The sequence below is a fragment of the Pleurodeles waltl genome, chromosome 2_1 (genome assembly GCF_031143425.1).
Source record: "Pleurodeles waltl isolate 20211129_DDA chromosome 2_1, aPleWal1.hap1.20221129, whole genome shotgun sequence".
In the NCBI taxonomy this organism is placed as follows: Eukaryota; Metazoa; Chordata; class Amphibia; order Caudata; family Salamandridae; genus Pleurodeles; species Pleurodeles waltl.
In genome coordinates this window covers 810,435,864-810,456,167 of record NC_090438.1, presented here as the reverse complement: position 1 = coordinate 810,456,167, position 20,304 = coordinate 810,435,864, and the positions used below count along the sequence as shown (strand labels likewise).

At 41.4% G+C, this 20,304-nt stretch overlaps 1 protein-coding gene across 8 annotated transcripts in view; it reads right to left on the bottom strand.

Annotated features, from left to right (window-relative positions):
- Window positions 1-5,393: 5,393 nt before the first annotated feature.
- LOC138268696 (glutamate decarboxylase 1-like) overlaps window positions 5,394-20,304 on the bottom strand; it is a 1,137,623-nt gene continuing 1,122,712 nt past the window's right edge. For all 8 annotated transcript variants that reach the window (XM_069218676.1, XM_069218622.1, XM_069218640.1 and 5 more), the window contains one exon: window positions 5,394-6,421. In XM_069218676.1, coding sequence (XP_069074777.1) covers window positions 6,248-6,421 — 174 coding nt within the window. In that variant the 3' untranslated portion in view covers window positions 5,394-6,247. The remainder of the gene's footprint in view (window positions 6,422-20,304) is intronic.

Below are 20,304 nucleotides of genomic sequence, written 5' to 3'. Positions count from 1 at the left end.
CACAACATAGTTGTATTACGTTATCCTACACTCCTGATGATCACAATCGGCTAGATCTCTTCTACCTTAACAGCATGAGCATGGAGAACAGACAAGTTGTGGCCCACACGGCTTCCTCACCTTGCCTAGATAGAAGGTGTGTTAGACATATAAGAAAATCCCCCAGAGACTGACAGGGATTTTGATTGATTGTTGTGAGTTCTGGCAAACTTTGGCAGCATGTGCAATCACACAAGAAATCCATACTGTTATTTCTAATGTTTTTTTGGATGGCGCATTTAATGTAAGATAAATGTAACAAGATAATCAAAGAAATCATTTCTAGTGTAGCCAATGAAAGAGCACAGCTTGTCAACATCATTTAAAGAGACAGCATGGCACAAGGTGAATTTCAAAGATCCCTAAATGCCTAATCTTAGTGTAAGAGGCTTGCAGTTCGATGAATGTTTAGCATTTAGATATAGTCATCACGCATGCACACCTTAACTTGATATATTTTCCAGTCCTCAGCCTTTCTGCTCCAAGACCAGGGTAAAGTATGTTTCTGTAAAAGGATTACTATGCGACATAGGCCATGATGCAGCAAACTAGGAATTGAGTTGCCATCTGATTAAGCTGGAGTCCAATTCCCACATGGTCTCTGAAAAGGCTGTTACCAGCTAATTGACACTATCCAAAATGTTCACTTTGATAAAAACAAACCTTGTGACCCATCCCAGATGAGAGAACTATTGTGAGAATTCACTTACAAACTGATGTCAAAACCTAATCTTATTATGCCTTTTCCCAAGCATCAATTATTTAAATGAGCACATGAATATATTAATCTAAAGTATACTTTCAAAGTGTATGATAAATGCAACACACGTTGGTGTACAATATGAACATGAATTTATCAACTTTTGCAAATGAATAAACTTACATGTCGATGAGCGCAAAAGCAAATGCACCATATAGACGGCTCCCAGAAGACACGTAAAGCAAAATATATAGAAATGTTACCTAATTGGTTTTTAGCCACAATGCCATGCCTTAACATTATGACATACGCTACAAGGAAATTATCCCACAAATCAAAGTTAATAATTTATGCAAACATAAAAAAAAAAAACTAGAAGCTGTGGAGTCCCATTCTCCCAAATGCTTGACACCAAGTACAGCAGTTGCAGGGCTACACTGCTGCTGAAGCCACAGAAACATTAGGTATATCTTTGTCACCAATATAGTTTCCAGCAGCCATTTGTTTAATGGATGTCATTATTGTACAAGGTACATAGGCCCTCATTTGGACTTTGGCGGTCAATTTCACTGCCTGCCAAAGCCCAACCCACCAGACGACCACCAGTGCTGGTGGTCAGCAGACCGCCATATTACAAGTGCTGGTTGCTTTCCGCCATTATCGAGGTGAAAAACAGCCAGCAGTTGTGTCGGCGGTCGGCGCTGCAGAGGAGGCTCCCTCACCGGCACCGCCACACCAGCAGCTTTGTGGAGTCTTGCTGACGTGGTGGTGGCGGCGAGGGAAGACCCCCAGGACCCATCCCCTCCCGGATTTCCCCCTAGATTGAGGAGGTAAGTGGGCGTCCGAAGGGGGGTGCTGAATGCGTGCATGTATGTGCCCATGAATAGGGGTGTCTGTGTTGAGGAATGGGAGTGAGTGGGTGTGTCTGAGTGCATGTATGCGTATGCTGAATGGGTGTGTATGCATGCGTGCATGAAGGAGTGTGGGGGTATGGGAGTGTGTGGATGGTTGGGGGGATGTGTGCAGACATGTGTGTATCCGTGTGCCGGTGACAGGAATGAAGATTTCTGTCGCCGGGTGCGTGACCGCCAGGGTTTTTGTGGCGGGGTCACTGCCACGGAAAGCCTGGCAGTTTGCAGCTTTGTAATCCGGACAGCAGGCTGAGGCCTGCCCCTGGGTTGGAGGTGCTTCCTGCCAGCCGCGGCGGTGCGACAGCACCGGCAGGCCTGGTGGGGTTGTGGAGGCTTGGCGTCTGCCAAGCCTGACAACTCTTAAGGTGACAGTCCTTACTGCCGGCTCTCCGGTGGTGGAACTGCCACGGCGAGCCTCGTAATGAGGGCCATATATTCTAATGCAAGCTTCCACATTGTAGTTTAATCTACTTAGTGCTCTGATTTTTCAGTAATGAGTTCTACAAGCTCTGGATTTTTATTACACTAAATTCTATGGTGTTAAAGTCACACCAGTTTTAATTCTCTACATATGCAGATCCTCAGGCACAAAAAGAGACAAGGAAATACTTTTTACATTACACTTTAAAAATAAGTGAAGGGTTAAAAAAAGCTTTCAATAATATGTCTAGCAATGGAGCACTGTGGAAATAAAAACTCCCATGTAATTCATAAAACATGCTTCTAAATAGAACTTGGACACAAAGAAATTATGGGGCATATTTATACTCCGTTTGCGCCGAAATTGCGTCGTTTTTTTTGACGCAATTTCGACGCAAAACTAACGCCAACTAACGCCATATTTATACTATGGCGTTAGAGGCGAATAGCGCCAAAGTTCCCGGAATGTGCGTCATTTTTTAGCGTGAACCCCTTCCTTGCGTTAATGATATGCAAGGGAGGCGTTCCCGTCTAAAAAATGACTCCCAGGCCTTTACGTGGTATTTATACTCCCGGGCAAAAGTGACGCCCGGGAGTGGGCGTGGCTAAAAACGGCGCATTTGCGCCGCTTTTTAACGCCTGGGTCAGGCATGGCGTTAAGGGACAAGTGGGCTCAAAATGAGCCCAGAGTGCCCTCCCCTGCCCCCAGGGACCCCCCCTGCCACCCTTGCCCACCCCAGGAGGACACCCAAGGCTGGAGGGACCCACCCCAGGGACATTCAGGTAAGTTCAGGTAAGTTTTTTTTTTTTTTTTTTTAATAATATTTTGTGGCATAGGGGGGCCTGATTTGTGCCCCCCTACATGCCACTATGCCCAATGACCATGCCCAGGGGACAGAAGTCCCCTGGGCATGGCCATTGGGCAAGGGGGCATGACTCCTATCTTTACAATGATAGGAGTCATGTTGATGGGGGATGGGCGTCGTTAAAAAATGGCGCAAGTCGGGTTAAGACGATTTTTTCGACGTAACCTGACTTGCCCCATTTTAAGACGCCCATGCGCCATTTTCCCCCTACGCCGGCGCTGTCTGGTCTACGTGGTTTTTTCCCACGCAAACCAGGCAGCGCCGGTCTGATTGCGCCGTCTAACGCCATTCCATAAATACGGCGCCCGCATGGCGCTTCAGAATGGCGTTAGACGGCGCAAAACTTTTTGACGCTAAACTGCGTTAGCGCAGTTTAGCGTCAAAAAGTATAAATATGGGCCTATACATTTATAAAATGAAGCAACTTTTTATGTTGAGCTAAGTAAACATTAGCTTAGTTAAGGTTCAAGAAAACACTTTTTTCACCATCAGTATTGCAAACCACATTCTAATCCAGCTTCTAAAAAAGGTAACAGTTCCCAAGACAGAAAGCACCAAGCCAACAGAACATGACAAAAATCAATCCACTTTTAGCTTGAACCTGGGAAGGAAATTATTTATATTTTCAAAACTTTTCAGTTTCTCTTTCAAAGCAGGATAGCTAGGCATTCGTCAAAATGACTTGCAAAAGTTGGGTAGTTCATTCTCACATAGATCAGAATCTGACATTACATAATGGCAACTGTTGTTGAAAGTGCTTAGGACAGAGCAAGCTAAAGTGGTATCACTGAATAATGTAATCTGTTGGTATCTGATCCACAGACTAAATCACTATGCATGTAGGTAGTGGTAGTTGGTCAATCTGGCTCACTTGAGTCCTGGTTATGACAGTTTTGTGAACTTGTGGATGGTTCAGGTTATAAGCATGTAAAAGAGTCTATCATCAATGTGGTGATGCCCTTAAACATGGAAAAGGTCATTGGCAGTACACTCTAGGCACAACCATTGTGAAAAGGCACATCCAAACATTTCGCTATGACAGCATTTCTCATGCAGTATGTCTGCATCTCTGACTCCAGGTCATAGATAATGACATAATGACCATGATAAAGCAGTTCTGTCAGCTGAACAGCAACTGGACTCTGGTCAGTTGAATCCACAAACCCCATTAGTAGCAAAATCCTCACAGGTAGGTACTTCAACTAGAATGACAAAAGTAAATAACTAAAAGTGGTAGTGGCACTCTTGTTCTCTGATGTTATTGATGTTCCATGGTGACAAAGCAGTGAGAAATGATGTTTCATCATTCATAAACATGAAGCCATCCATATTGTCCATAAACAGTAGTAATCTTGTAGTACCTTGTATTATACACACTGACTCTTGCTTTATAGTATCCTTTTCTAAAGTCGTCACTCAGCCCACAACATGATTTATAGGTAGATGAGAATGTTTGATGTAATATTTTATGTCACTAAAATTTACAAACTTCAATGACATGTTCACAAACATTTTAAATGAATTATTAACATTACCTTAACATCATGTAAAACAAGTTGCTCTTTGAAGAGCTCTAGGTTCTAGTGGAAGGACGTGGATGATGGTTATTAAATGACATAAATGGCAGCACTGTAAATCTCGGAAAATGACAGCATTACGTTCATGAGTAATATGGACAACATCTCTATGAAACAGATCTGAATTGTCATACCTTATATTGTTACAGTGAACATTACTAAACTGGTAATCTCCAAAATATGTCTTGGGCTAAAATTAGTTGTGAAGAGCTTCTTTGATGTTAGGCAATGCACTACAGAAGTGTGCATTGGGATAAAATGCATGTAAAGAGACAATGTCTACCTTCATCACAAAACAAAGGGTGGACTGGGAGGGAATATGTCCAAGATCAGTACCTTATGCATGTAAAGCAACTACATTATGATGGCACATACTGAATATGTTTCATAATGCTGACTCCAGTACCACCCATCTCATACCTCAAAATTAAAACCACTTTGCCTTACATTGTGCCCAATCCAAATGTATTTCCAAGTTAGACTTGGCAGAATACTGCTTTAGCTAGCATGCCAAGGAACCTCCTAGGATCCAGACCTCCAGAGGACTGGGTTAAGCCATCCTTAGAGTTTGAACAACAAATAGAAATTATTTTAAAGATATGCCCTTTCAGAAGCAAAAATACCCTGTAACAAAAATATGATCCAACAATTGTTTTCACAGAAAGATTTAAAGTAACCAACATGCATTATTTAGCTAATAAATGTCTTCAAATTGGATAATTCTAATCATGTGCAGTGACCTAAATGAAACGATTGTGATCAATAACTGCCACACATCACTTGTATTTAAGAAAACACCCAAATTGATTAGTTAATTTTCATGAAGATTAAAAATACAAAATATAGTACCTTCTAAAAAGGAATAAAGGAAATACAAGAATAAAGATGAGCATGAACACTTTATTATGTAAAGTTTTGTAATATCTAATTTAGCAGCTTACAGAGTATAGCAAAAACATCATATATAATTCAAATAATGCTAATTTCAGTGGCAAATGTTCGAGACAATTAAAGAAAAACAAATACGTCCCATAACTTAGAAAAATAACATGACACATTACCAAATATTTAAGCATATTTTACACACCAAAAACTCAGCATTCAAATTCATGCTTTTTTTTAAATTGTAAAATTAGCGGGTAATTCGTTAAAAAAGGAGAGAGAAATTACATTTCCTTCCTGTGTCTTTTTTAAGTTTATGACACAACTTCGAAATATGAGTAAGAAACCATAGTTTTACACATCTTAAAAACAAAACAGTAGACATATCTAAGGTAAGTTAATTGTACAGTACATTATTTAATTTTACTGATATGTAAATGATCCACAATATTACTGAGGATCATATTTGAGTTTCAACTGATTGGAGAGGCACATACACATGCTTAAAGTTGTAACAAAATGTTTCTTTCTGTTACTTGTGTTCTTTCTGCAACAAAAAGTATGATTATTATACGAAAGTTAAGTAAGAAATAGTCTGAAAATGTGATAATTAAAAAACAAATCTATAAACATTTATCAACTTATACCTAAAACACATTCATATTCAAATTAATTTAAAAAAATACTAAATAATCTAATGTTGCAAGGAATGTAAGGTTAACTAATTATCTTTAAGGTGGCATCATCATAAAAAGTTTGAAGTAAATCCCATGTTAAGGTGCCACCTTCACTTCAGGGACCAACCACACCAACCAAGGGAGTTTTCGAAGGCTTGCATAGTATCCTATGGGGTCACAAGTCCTTTCCATGCCTTTCAATTTCTTCAACAAGGAAGTCAACATCGGATTTCCTTGTAGCCGGATTGGAGAACACCATCCTGAAGAAATTCACTTTATCCCCATAAGGCTGATAACTAACCATTGTTGTTCCTTCTTCCATCATCATTGCTTTTATCTTTGGTGCAACCTATGAAAGAAAAACATTATTTTTGACAACTGCATAAAGCTATTGATGATCAGATTCAGTGAGCACAAGTGTTCTTCATTTTGATCAGGCATGAGAATTTTATAGTAGAAAGCTCCTTAGTTACTTTGAATTTGTCACTGTTTAAACTCTCGCAATGCATGGTGGCAGTGTCGTACTCAAGTGTACCAGGGTCTGAAACACTGAACTCCTCTAAAATCAAAGTGAGATAAAAGAAGGTCAGGAAAAATAATTCATTAAGCTGTGTCACACCTAAGAAAATATATCCCTAATTGCTTTACATTATGTTTTTTCTTTGGGTATCAGTTGATTTACTGTAAATGTTCTTCCTCTGCTGAGCATAGCAACATGAAACAAGTATGTGCATTTAATTTAAAGATGTGTGGGTGTGATATGGAAATAAATGTAAACAATTGTGGAAGTTACAGAATATATGGCACACTCAATGGAAAGAATAGTCACAAAGAAGAAAGTCTTGGTAACAACTGTCAGTTTGTTAGTGACTGGTCGCGGTATTGTCCAGACTGGTATCCCTACCATGTGTAAACACCCCAATTTTCACTTATTTTTATATGGCATTCTTAGCTGCGCAGGCAAGCCAATCAGAACTACACATGGCCTATGTTTTGCAAAGAATCACCCAGGTTTATTTTGTAAGGGAATGTTTATTCTTTGAATCTTTATTCAGTCAAAGTGGAACAACCTATTAGCTACATATATAGTTATTTCCCTACTTGGAAAGAACACAGCAGTAGTTAAAATCTATTCAGTCTTAGTAGTGCTAAGCATTCATTTTCTCTGCAAACTCCAGTGGCCATTGTAATTTTCTATAGCTATCCACAACCAACAGGTAAGATAGTTAACTCAAAGTTGTTATGAGAGGTAGGGACAGCAGAGATCAAATATGCATGCAGCAGCATGTAAGAGGGCCCATAGTAAAGTGGAGGTGACTTTATAACCTTATTCATCTATATAAACAGTATTAGCTTGTTCACCCGTCTTTGAACCTATTTCAATACCAACCCAAGCCAGAACGCTTGGAGGTTAAACTGCCCCCCTCAGCAAATCTGTGGCTGCCCCCAGCTTTGATTGAGATGACTGTGACACGGTACATAAGCACTGGATGCAACTGCAGTAGTAATTCATGAAAGCCTAAACAGATTACTGCAGATCTTATGAAACCCACATCTGGGCTGGTCGAGCTTGGTCTAAATGATGTCATTGTGATCTTCCTGCGTCTGCTCTTCTTAACTTCTTCATTCTCAAGCCAAACTGGAGTGAAAGGAGAACTGATTGCAGATCATGAAGTAAATTCCCTGCTAGAGTGTCTTGGTTTTTCAACACTTGAAAAGTAAAGAGAGCATTTGCATTGATTTGTATGTATCCTAATTGATTGTGCATATTCCCATGAAGATGACTATGTTGACAATAAATTATTTTAGAAACATGAATCTTTAGATCCTCAAATGATAATACATTCCCTTAATGTATCTTTTTGAATTGGGAATACTTCAGGAAGCAAAATTCCCTCCAAAAGGTGTACACTGACCAATATAAGGTAAAAATAAAAAGTCCTAATCTGTTTCCAAATGGTTTTATACAATCCATTATTTAAAGTGTAATTATAAAATTCCTTCTGACGTGTGTCTGTCTTAAAACATATAATACATCCAAAAATAGTTTAGGGGTGCAGACAAGACCCAGTCAGCCTTCAATCGCAAAAGCGGAAAATAAAGGTCACTCAACAATTTTAAATTTCTTAATCTAGCTGTGCAACAGTACAGTTACTAATCTACAAATGTGAGACCTTCATTGTCATTGGACCTACGAAGATTTGAAATCCCTGAGCTCGTTCTAACCCGTACAACCTATGTGATATACACATCGGGCCAAAATAAAAATAGTGCGAATATAAGAAGTTCCTGGAATAGAAAGATGTAGGAAAGTACCATCTTTCTTGGCATGTTACCCCCATTTTTGCATGTGTGTCAGTATGTTTTTGCCTGTCTCACTGGGATCCTGCTGGTCAGGACCCCAGTGATCATAGTTTATGGCCTAATGTGTGTGTCTGTATAGTGCTTAACTGTGCCAAAGAGGCTAGGCTAATCAGAACCTCAGTGCTTATGCTCTCACTGCTTTTAAATTTGTCACTATAGGCTAGTGACTTTATTTACCAATTTCAATTGGAAAACTGGACCCCCCTTATAAGTCCCTAGTCTATGGTACCTAGGTACCCAGGGCATTGGGGTTCCAGGAGATTTGTTTGAGCTCCTTATGGGTGGCAAAAATTGCTGAAGCCCATAAGGAGCTCAAACAAACCCTTTTACAGGACTGCCACTGCAGCCTGCGTGAAATAGTGCACACATTATTTCACAGCCATTTTCACTGCATTTAAGTAACTTATAAGTCACCTATATGTCTAACCTTAATTTAATGAAGGCTAGGTGCAAAGTTACTAAGTGTGAGGGCACCCTAGCACTAGCAAAGGTGCTCCCACATAGTACGGGGCTAATTCCTGGAACTTTGTGAGTGCGGGGACGCCATTACATGCGTGCACTACATATAGGTCAATACCTATATGTAGCTTCACAACAGTAACCCCGAATATGGCCATGTAAGGTGTCTAAGATCATGGAATTGTCCCCCCATTCCAAATATGGTATTGGGGAGCCAATTCTATGCATCCTGGGTGCTCCACCATGGACCCCCAGTACTGCCAAACGAGCTCTTAGGCTTGCACTGCAGCTACAGCTGCTGTCACTTCACAGACAGGGTTCTGCCCTACTGAGGTCTGAGAAACTCAGTCCCAGGAAGGCAGAACAAAGCATTTCCTTTGGGACCAGGGTGTTACACCCTTCCCCTTTGGAAATAGGTTTTGCAGGCTTGGGAGGGGTAGCCTCCCCCAGCCTCTGGAAATGCTTTGAAGGGCACAGATGGTGCCGTCCTTGCATAAGTAAGTCTACACCAGTTCAGGGACCCTTTGTTCCCTGCTCCGGTGTGAAACTGGACAAAGGAGAGGGGAGTGACCACTCCCCTGTCCATCACCACCCTAGGGGTAGTGCCCAGAGCTCCTCCGGTGTGTCTCAGACTTCAGCCACCTTCCTTTGCAAGGTGTGGGGGCACTCTGGAGGACTATGAATGGCCAGTGCCAGCAGGTGACGTCAGAGACCCCCCCTGATACGTCCATACCTGATAAGGTAGCCAATCCCCCTCTCAGGGCTATTTAAGGTCTCTCCTGAGGGTTCTCTTCAGATTCTACTTGCAAGTTGCCAGCAGGAATCCTCTGCAACTACTACTTCATCCTCTCACCTCGGATCAACCGCAGCCTGCTCCAGGAACCCTTGTAACAGCAACAGTAACTTCAGCACCAGCTAGCAACTGCAACAGTTTCCACAGTGTGCACGCTCTGAGGTCTTCACCCTGCACCAGAAGGACTGACGAAATCTCCGGTGGGGTGACGGAGTCACTCCCCTGCTGAAGCAGGCACCTTCTGAGTCGATGACCGGTTCTCTTGGACTCCTCTCCTGAAGACGAGTGTGCTCCTTGGAACACAGAGGGTGGACCCCATCGACACAGACTGTCCTGCTGCTGCAATTTGGAGGAGGTAAGACCTTGCCTTCCCCCAGAACGACAGTACCCCTGTGCACTGCATCTTCTTCACCTCCTGAGGCCTCTGTGCACTATTTGCAAAATTCCTTCGTACACAGCCTGGCCCAGGTGCCCAGCACTCTATCCTGCGATGCTTAACTCGCTGAGTTGTTCTCCGGGAGCGTGGGACCTTCCTTTGTAGTGCTGCACCAACCGCATTTTGCAGCTCCTTTGTGCCCTTGTCTTGGGACTCCCGTGGGTGCTATCTGGTGCTCTGAGGTCTCTCTGAAGTGCTGAGAGTCCCCTCTTCCCCCTCACACAGAGTTGAGGCCCCTAGGTCCCTCCTGGGTCCAGATAGCGCCCAGTTGATGCAAAATGCAACTTTGCCAGAACCAAGGCTTGTTGGAGGAATCCAGCGCCAAAACTCGCCTGCATTCAACTTCACGATGTGGGACATCCTTTTCATAATGCAGGAACCCGCTGGCATCTTCCTAGGATGCATTTCTGCAGTCTTTGCCCAACCGGGGACTCTTCTTTTGCACCCTCTTCTGGTTTGGCAGGGGCTCCTGTCCTTCCTGGGACTTCTTTCGACTTCTGGACTTGGTCTCCTTCCTTTGCAGGTCTTCAGGTCCAGGAATCCACCATTTGTTGTTTGCAGACTTGGTTGGTTCGTGCAATAACTTTAATCACGAGGTGTAGTGTGTCTTAAGGAAACTTGCATTACTTTACTCCTGTTTTTCTGGGCTCTGGAGTGGGGTAATTTACTTGCATTTTCTGAATTCTTACTCTCCCAGTGAATCTGCACACACTACACTTGTCTGGGGGGGAATTTGTGATTTGCATTCCACTTTCATAGTATATGGTGTGTGTTGCCCCCAGACCTATTTTCTCCCATTGCATTCTATAGCAATTCCTATTGTTTGCACTGTCCTATGTCTAATTACTTACCTTATTTTGGTGTCTAGTGTATATGTTGTGTATAATACTCCAGAAGGAGTATTGCCTCTAAGATATTTTTGGTACTGTGTCACCCAAATAAACTACCTTTATTTTTGGGAACACTGAGTATTGTCTTTACTTGTGTATAAATACTGTGTGACTATAAGTGGTATTGCAGGAGCTTTGCATGTCTCCTAGTTCAGCCTAAGCTGCTCTGCTATAGCTACCGCTATCAGCCTAAGCTGCTAGAACACGGCTATATTTCACTAATAAGGGATAACTGGGTGTATGGTGTAAGTACCCAAGGTACCCACTACAAGCCAGGCCAGCCTCCTACAAAAGGGAACTTTAGGAGCTTTTTATGCTGAACTGTTTTGACCGTTTAAAAAAAGTTTTTCCCTCTGTAAACAATCTTGTTTAGTTTTCATTGAACATTTTGTGATCATTCACTTCAAATATTAGTGTACAGTTCCAGTGTATATGAACATTCTAGATATGTGAAGGTTATAGTATTTGATAAAACTAATTCGGCTTATTTGAGTTAAAATGTTGGTTTATCAGAGTTAAATTTGTTACCTTAAATTCTGAAGACACAATGGACCTCATTACGACCCTTGTGGTCTAATGACTGCCAGGATAGCAGTGGCAGATGGACCGCCAGCACCACCAGATTTCATCTACATGACAGTCTGGAGGTGCTGGCGGTCCTAATCCACCAGGGCAGCGCTGCAAACAGCGCCACCCTGGGGATTACGATCCCCTTCTCCGCCAGCGATTTCATGGCAGTAACCCTGCCATGAAAAGGCTGGCAGAGATGGGGTACATGGGCAGTGCAGGGGCCCACCTGGCCAGCCCTGTAGTAATGTTCACTGTCTTGTTTGCTTTGCAGACAGTGAACATTGCGACTACAGCATTACGCATTACAGCATTGCCCCGGCTCTATTATGAGCTTGAGACAATGCTGTATGCCGTTTACCGCTGGGCCAGCGGGCGGAAACTATGTTTCATTAAGAGTGTGGCAGTCCAAGGACAGCCACACATGCGGTGCCGGTCGGACCACCGCACTCCAGGTGGTCCGACAGCCACATTACAATCCTGGTGGGCAGACCAGCCTAAAGACTGCTGGCCCTGTCAGGAACATGGTTCCCGACATGGTGATGGCAGCCTGAGTTATACTCAGAGCTGACTGGCTGATTACAACTTTATGCCAACCTTTCCATGGCTGGGACCCCTCCATGGAAAGGCTGGCGGAAAGCCAGTGCCGGGGGCCTCAGCACACAGCTTTGCAGACAGTGCGCATTCTGAGGGTGCTAGAGTGCTACCATATTGGGCTCGGTTCCCTTAGGGGTGGCGAGACCAATATGATAGCACTCTTCCCGTCGGGAAGCCCGGCTGGAACCGCAAGCCAGTAAAATGAGATACCACTGAGGTGTGGGATTTACTGAGTGTGATAAATTGTACCCATTTCATGTTTTTGCTCTAAAAATAGGGACATTAATGCAGATTTTGGTGCTTTCTAGACCTAATGTTCTTGTTCCAGTATCTACCTGCTTCACAGAAATGCCAGCAGAAATTACTGCACATGAACATAATCATTTGTGGTAAATTGTGCACCAACAAGTGTTAATGGAGAGATAATAAGAAAGCAAGTGACTCATAAATGAGGGCTTAGAGCCTAATTTAGAGTTTACTGGATGAAGCAAACTGTCAAACATTTTTATTATAAATGACACCATGGGGCATATTAATACTCTGTTTGCGCCGAATGTGCGCATTCGGCGCAAAACTTGCCCCATATTTAAACACTGACACCTGACCCCACGGACGTCAAAATTCCACCGTGTGCGTAATTTTTTTGGAGCGGGAAACTGCTTTGCGTTAATGATATGCAAGGTAGGCGTTCCCGCCCAAAAAATGACTTTAAGGCCTGTGCGCCTTATTTATACCCCAGCGTCATTTTGATGCACAGGAGGGGTGGGCCTTAAAAAACGGCGCACACCCTGTTGTTCGACGTTTTTTAACGCCTGGGTCAGGGCAGGCGTTAAGGGATCTGTGGGCTCGGAAGGAGTCCAGAAGTGCCCTCCCCTGCCCTCAGGGACACCCGCTGCCACGCTCGCCCACCCCTGGAGGACACCCATGGATGGGGGGATCCATCCCAGGTAAGTCAAGGTAAGTTCAGGTAAGTATTTTTCAAAGTTTTTTTAAAGTGGCATAGGGGGGCCTAATTTGGGCCCCCCTACATGCCACTATGCCCAATGACCATGCCCAAGGGACAGAAGTCCCCTGGGCATGGCCATTGGGCAAGGGGGCATGATTCCTGTCTTTGCTAAGACAGGAGTCATGTCAATGGGGATTGTGCGTCAAAAGAAATGGCGCAAGTCCGGTTTGAGGCCTGATTTTTGCCTCAGACCTGACTTGCACCATTTTTGACGCTCAACCCCCATTGTCATTTTTTTTTACTCAGACCAGTCCGCTAACGTCATTCCTTAAATAAGGCGCCCGCATGGCGCGTTGAAATGGCGTTAGCCGACAGTAAAAATATTTACGCACAACTGCTTTGGCGCAGTTGTGCATCAAAAAGTATAAATATGGCCCCATGTCTGTGGCTGAGTATCCAGTCGGTCAAGTTTGCATGCCTATACACCAACTGTATTTTAAAGTACATTTAGTAGTGCTACATTAGAGCTATTAAAATGCTATTCACAAACGTTTGAGTGCAAATCTTCACTTCCGCCTGTCCTATCTTTTCTAAGAGGAAATCTTCACACATGTAAGTTTACTACTTAGAAGTAAATGTGGGAAAGACCTGTGGAGTGGCTTGAAAAAGGGACATACCTACTAGTAATTGGGAGGTAGTTAGGAAGAAGTCAGGAGGCGTTTAGTGAGGGGTTTAGCGATGGATATAAACCCACCAACAAAAGAGTAAGCACGTTGCTCTTCACAAACTGCTCTTTTAAAGGTACTACGGCCAAAAAGGCTCTACCTTGGAACTGGTGTAAGTCCAGCACCACACGTGGCCAATCACTTGTAGTACAACACCCTCACATAGAAAATAATGGATGTGGGGACCTAATTTAAACCCCACAGAAAATAATTTAAAATTAAGTTAAACTATTTAAATGAGTTTAAAAATATAAATAAATATGTTTAATGCTAGCAAATATAAAAATAACATATATTTATTATTTGATTATACAACATTTTAATAACCTTTCTTGAATTTTACATTAATGTAACATCATTTTTATTAATTAAAATATAATTAAATACTTTTAATTAATTCTATGCATCATGATCAATAATTATTTCTGCATAGTAAAAAATGTTATTTTAAGTTAGGTGGGAATATATCTTTTAATTTCAACTTTAGAAAAGTATGCTATTTAATTCATTTAAATGAATTAATGATTTAAATCAAAATTAGGTTAATAGTGCTGTAGCATTTTTTATTTTGTTCTACAGTTCAAATAAATATATAACATTATTTCACAATAATATTTAAAATAAGATTTATGGACCTGGTTTCAGTCTGGTAATTTGGCAGGGTGGTGTAGAAAAAAGGATAGGTTTTTACCCTGTGTTACTTATTGGACGTGAGGGGTAGTAGCAGCAATGACATCAAATGTGTCTTCTACAAAGGTAGAGCATCTTGGTCCTTGTTAGCGCTCAAACCATTTTTCACAGTTGGAGCGTGACACATTTTCTTTTTTATCTCTATCTGCTGAGACTTCTTTAGGAATTGCAGTCACATCATTCTGATATGGGACCCTTGAGCTGTAATCTTCCTACTAGAGATTAGAAGTGATCCTCCAAAGAGAAAACATATTTGACTCCCTTTGGTAGTATTGTTTCATATTTCAGGTAGTACCGTTGATTTTGCTGTTGGCAAGACTTTTTTGGCAATTATTGTTTTTCTACTGTTCAGTTCTTTATTATTGCACTCATTTCCATATTTCTCCAACTGCTGATTTCTGATGAATTTTGATCCTTTGCATCTGGATTTTGTTTCAAAGATAAGACAGTGTTAGAAAGTATAAAAAATAATATTTCACTGAAAGCTTTGAAATACGTGTAATGCTTCACGATTGTCTATGAAATATGTATTTTACCATCATAATGACAGCCCCGAAACCACCACTCTCCAGAGCTTTAACATTGCAAGATCTACAATGTTTATACCGCAAAGAGTCAGTTCGTCCCATTACATACTATAACCTTCTTGAAGCCAAGTTAGTCCTTGAGGCACTAGAAAACAAGGATGTCTTGAGACTTAATGAAACATTAGTGGTCAATGCTCTAGACCCACTTATACCTCTGATCTTGGCAGCGGATCTTGGGGTATGAATGACAATGATTAACTTGAGAGGAAATGGTGGCTAAGGACACTGGAGATCTCCTCCAGGCTGAGCCTGGTTCAACTTAAATACGTTACTCCACGAAGAAACTACATAAAACAAAGAGATCTTTCACAGATGCTTACACTCGATGCAGATCAGGGGTTGAAACTGTGCTGCACATGATTTGGGAATGTCCACAAATTTGAACATACTGTTCCTGGGTCCAATACACTTTACAGAGAGTACTTGGTTTCTCGTTTTTTCTTGACCTTCAAAATGCTCACTTGGCTATACATCAGAGCTGGAATGGCTCGAGTGGGGACAAATTACTGTTTCATATTGATTGCTTGGTGGCCAAGAGGGATATTGCTAAACAATGGTAAGCACCTGTGCTATCTAGGGTTGCAGAGTAGCCACGAGGGATGGAGTGTTGTGCACTGGCGGAAGACGTTATTTACAAAACTCAAAGTTGTCCAAGCAAGCAGTAGCGGATATGGGTAAATGGTCGGAATATGTTCAAAAATTATTGCTGACCTCTTGATACTGCATTCTGTGTTTTATTATTTGCACTGCTTTCATGCCTTTTCTCTTATATGTATGAAAGGGCTATGTTGCCCACCTTGGTGTGTTGTCATTCATGTCATTTAATCACTATGCTTTCTATTGTTTTGGTTGTAAGAAAAGAATAAAAAAAAGTTTAAAAAAAAACAATAGAGTAGTTAACAGTGTGGAGAATCATACAATGATAGGCATATCTTGTATGATGCTGTCCTAGCCCTCGAACAAGGGTTCCAGAGTGCTTAAAATATTTCTGTCAAATATTTAGACCAATTAATTACATAAACAAGGGAAACATATATTACAGAAACCAGGCATAATTATGTTTGTATTTTTAAAAAACAGATAGTACAGAAGCACTGACAGTTTAATTAGTAAAGTAGATCACGCTTGTCTACATGAAAGGGTGGTCTTTAGATCAGCAGTTATTAAGTTGATTATTCTTTAAGTTTCTCTTGAATAATAAGTAGGAGGTTGTCAGGTGAATGTTAGATGGATGGGAGTTAAATAGTTTTGGGCATTGCCTGAGTGGTTGACCCTTTCTTGTATTTGAGAAGGTCGAGTTGCAAAATGGTTTCTTAGATTCCTCTAGATAAGGTCAGGCTGTTGTCCACGTATTTTGGGGTGCCTGTATGTAAGCATGCATGTAATGCTGTTTATGTTATACAGGTAGCCTTCCAGGTCCTATTTGCCTTCACCTAGACTTTTGTTTGGAGGTAGTAGTGGTTTAATATAATCAAATGTCCTTGTACTTAAGATGAATCAGGCAGCACATTGAAGCACTGCTCTTAGTAATACAAGATGAGTCTTAAGGAGGCCAGTGAGTAAAGCATTCCTGGCACACTGAACCCTCTGCTTCAGCAGCTGCATTGCTGCCTGTGACTTTGTCCAGTAGCAGGATCAGCTTTAACATTGCTGGTGTGACAATCTTTGTGGCACCACCCAGGCCGAAGTGGCATCCTTCTCCACAGATTGCCTCACAACCATCCCCCAATGGTGCTCCTCATGTCTCATTAGGTCCTCTCTCACACATTTATTTAATTTCTTTTATAGCACTCCTCATACCAATGTAGGTTGACATTGATTCTTTAAATCACACACACATATTATAAATCACTGTATAGGAAATATTACATAAGATGATGAGGGCCACAGGCCTTAGGAGTTACTTGTCACCTATACTGGTAGGCATCATATGTTAGGAGTGCTTCATCTGGAGAAACAAATTGGCAGATTTACTAAGTTTTACGCAGCACAGCAACCAAAGATGCTGCTCTGTGTTGTATGAAAAGAAGAGAGCACAGCAGTGTCATCTCTACTAAGACAATGTGCTACTGTTCTTTCCCCTACTGCTGACTTACCTTAGGCTGCCATCTGTCAACGCAGCGCAAGGGTGTGTAGGTGGTGTCAAGCCTAGTTTTATACTGAAAGAGTACCCTTCCATTACAAAATGCTATACTTTGAAAAGGTTTACAAATTTGCCACTTTTACCACTTTGTCTGTAAACTGCTTTGAGGAGGAACAATTGGTGTTAGGCAATTTTCTTTCTACCAATGATAGTGGATAGGGAGGAGCGTCAAAATCCATGGTAGGTTACATGGGAATGTCCATGCAATCCCCAGTATATTCTATTGTCACAAAGTAGCGCAAAGTAATGCGTATTGCTACTTCATGTTAATCTAGGGCTACTTTCCAATACGATTTGCGCTATAAGATGTATCGCTACCTAAAAGAATCCTTTTGTAGTAGCTTATCTCTCCTCAGTCTGTCATTCAAATTGCCCTCCCTCGACCTTGGCGCCCAGTACGATGACACTGTACTGTACTAATGAACACTGCAGTGCATGTTGGTCACACTAAGGCCCATATTTATACTTTTTTAGCACCGCATTTGCGCCATTTTTTGACGTAAAAACAGCGCAAACTTGCAAAATACAATTGTATTTTTTAGGTTTGCGCCGTTTTTGCATCAAAAAGCGGCACAAACACGGCGCTAAAAAAGTATAAATATGGGCCTAAAAGTCTAATTAGTTCTTTATGGGTCTCCTTCTGCCTGCAGGTCTGAGGAAATAGGCTTATAAATAGCTGTTTGCCTGAATGCCGTGACAAGGATAAAAGGTGAGGGTTGATGTCTGGCAAGGACCTAAGTGCAGCAATGAAGTCAGCAAAAGTGAAATTATGAAAACTGTGACTAAAGGGGAAATAGAAAGAGTGGTGAAGCGGGAGAGCGATGGTGGCAGAAATAAAACGCTAAAAAAGTATGGAGGTGACTAAACAGGAAAAAGCAGGACAGTAATAAAAAAAAAACATATAAAGAGGGAAGGAGGGGAAAAAAGGAAGGAAAACATTCCAACAGTCTAGGGTAGGTCAATCCCAGCACAATGGGCTTGGATTATTTTATGAGTGCCCTTTCAGAAACTCTGCAAATACATTTCAGTTTCAGGGCAAACTTTTTAGGAACATTGCCCTGTGCAGTGAATAAAACGTTCTTAGAAGGAGAAAATCCCCTCAGCCCAAAAACCCTAATTCCTCATCACTTATAGGAACGATTAACCTCTTTGCTTCGCTTACTTGGTGTCTTAGAGATAAGGTCAGGGTCACTGGAATTATGGAAAAGGATAGGACCAAATAATGCGGCAGGGTTGACTAAATTGTGCCCCCCAAAAAAACAAAATATGCAGCACAATGTGGCACTTCTTGTGTTAGCATAACCTTAATATTTTGTGATTTTAACACACTGACAGTATCTGAGCTAAGGTTCATCTCAGTAGCACCAGTTTAACACTCACATAAAACAAAAAGCAACAGAAATGGCTTTGAACTTTTCTGCAACATGTTTCACTGCATTTTAACAACTTTTGATCTGTTTGAGCGACAAGCAAAATTTTTTATTCAAATCTGCACATTAAGCAGCAGATGAAGAATTATGTGGATAATACAGCAAGTCAATAATTATGCGGACCTTGGATATAGTTCAAAATATTCCTACCTGCAAGGTGAGAAAACTATAAATATGTGTGAGAAAGTGGATTATTAGTTGGAGTGGATGGTAGTCACCACAAGTAAAACTGCACCTCTTCTTGTTAGGTCCAGTAAAGTTTTCAGTATTTTAAACCTGAACTTCAACCCTGATAGCTATGGCACAGAGGGGACAGGTTTAACTTAGGAAATTGTGCAAATAATTTAGGAGTACCGAAAACACAACAGAGTAACAATCCCACTCTAATTTATAAAAACTAGAGAATACTTTAAATAGAAATACCATCAAAATCCAATAAGAGGAACCAGAGATGTGAATATTTAAAGTTTTAGATCAATGTAGCAACAAAAAGCACAAATTACCAACAAAGGCCAACTGGTTTCACTAGACTGGAACAAGTATAAGGTTTAAGATCTAACCGTAATGAAGCATGGGCCATATATGAAGACCGGGTTACTCCTGGTTGAAATTTTAACTTTCTGACTTAGTCCCTCAAATAGAAGTAAAAAATTCTCAGTAGGGTAAGGCAGCAGGCTGTGGCTGAGGCCGGACAGCAATTGGACGAAGTCCCAGTGAAGCTGTTGACTTTTGTCGGGAAAGCTGTGAGTGGGAGAAATTCAAATTTGCATCCAAAGAAGGTCCCTCACTGGTCAGATGCATTTGTTGCCTTCATCTGATGATGATTTCTATTTTTGGACTGGTCTGATGTAGATGTTGGAGACAAGGCCACTCTATAGCAATGACGACAGAGTAACAGTTCTATAAACCTGAAGGTCCACCCAGCTCATATAGAGTAGGGTGAATTTTTAGTAGATGGTGAAGACTGTTCCGTCTCTGCTGCCTAAACACACCTCCGATGGCCTTATGGAGTAAGGGCCATCAGAGGCTTGACCATGTGTCCGCACATCCTATTTATAGTGAGGGAAATCCTGGCCAGTTTTCACTGCCAGTCACCACAACGTAAAATATTCAGTAACGAGCAGTGAAAATTGCAAACTGATACCTGGAGTCATAGTTTTTTTAATTTTTTAAATGAAAATTGTGCTTTGGGAAGGTCACCCTCTCTCCCTTTGTCTCAGCTCTTGGAGCCACTTCACACCTAATACAGAAACCATTCAGCTCCTGAGTAACACTGAGCACTGGCAGAAAGGCCCATATGGAGAAGGTAGGAAAATGACAACTTTATAAAAGTTTCATTTTCAAAATATTAATATAAAATCTTGAAAGTTGAATTTTTTATCACTGTGAAAAAGAGTTGGTGAATCATTTGTCTAGTCACTCTCAAACTGAAGTTAATTATTATAAGGTGCTGTAATGTATTCCAGCACTCTCCTATAGGGGAGCCAGCCTAACCAAAGAGAAAAACAACTTTTTTTTAAACTTTATTTTTCCATTATTCAACTCTCTGTACATTCCGAACATTGCACCATAACCACGTTTGCACATGTAGGCCGGTCTCCCTCA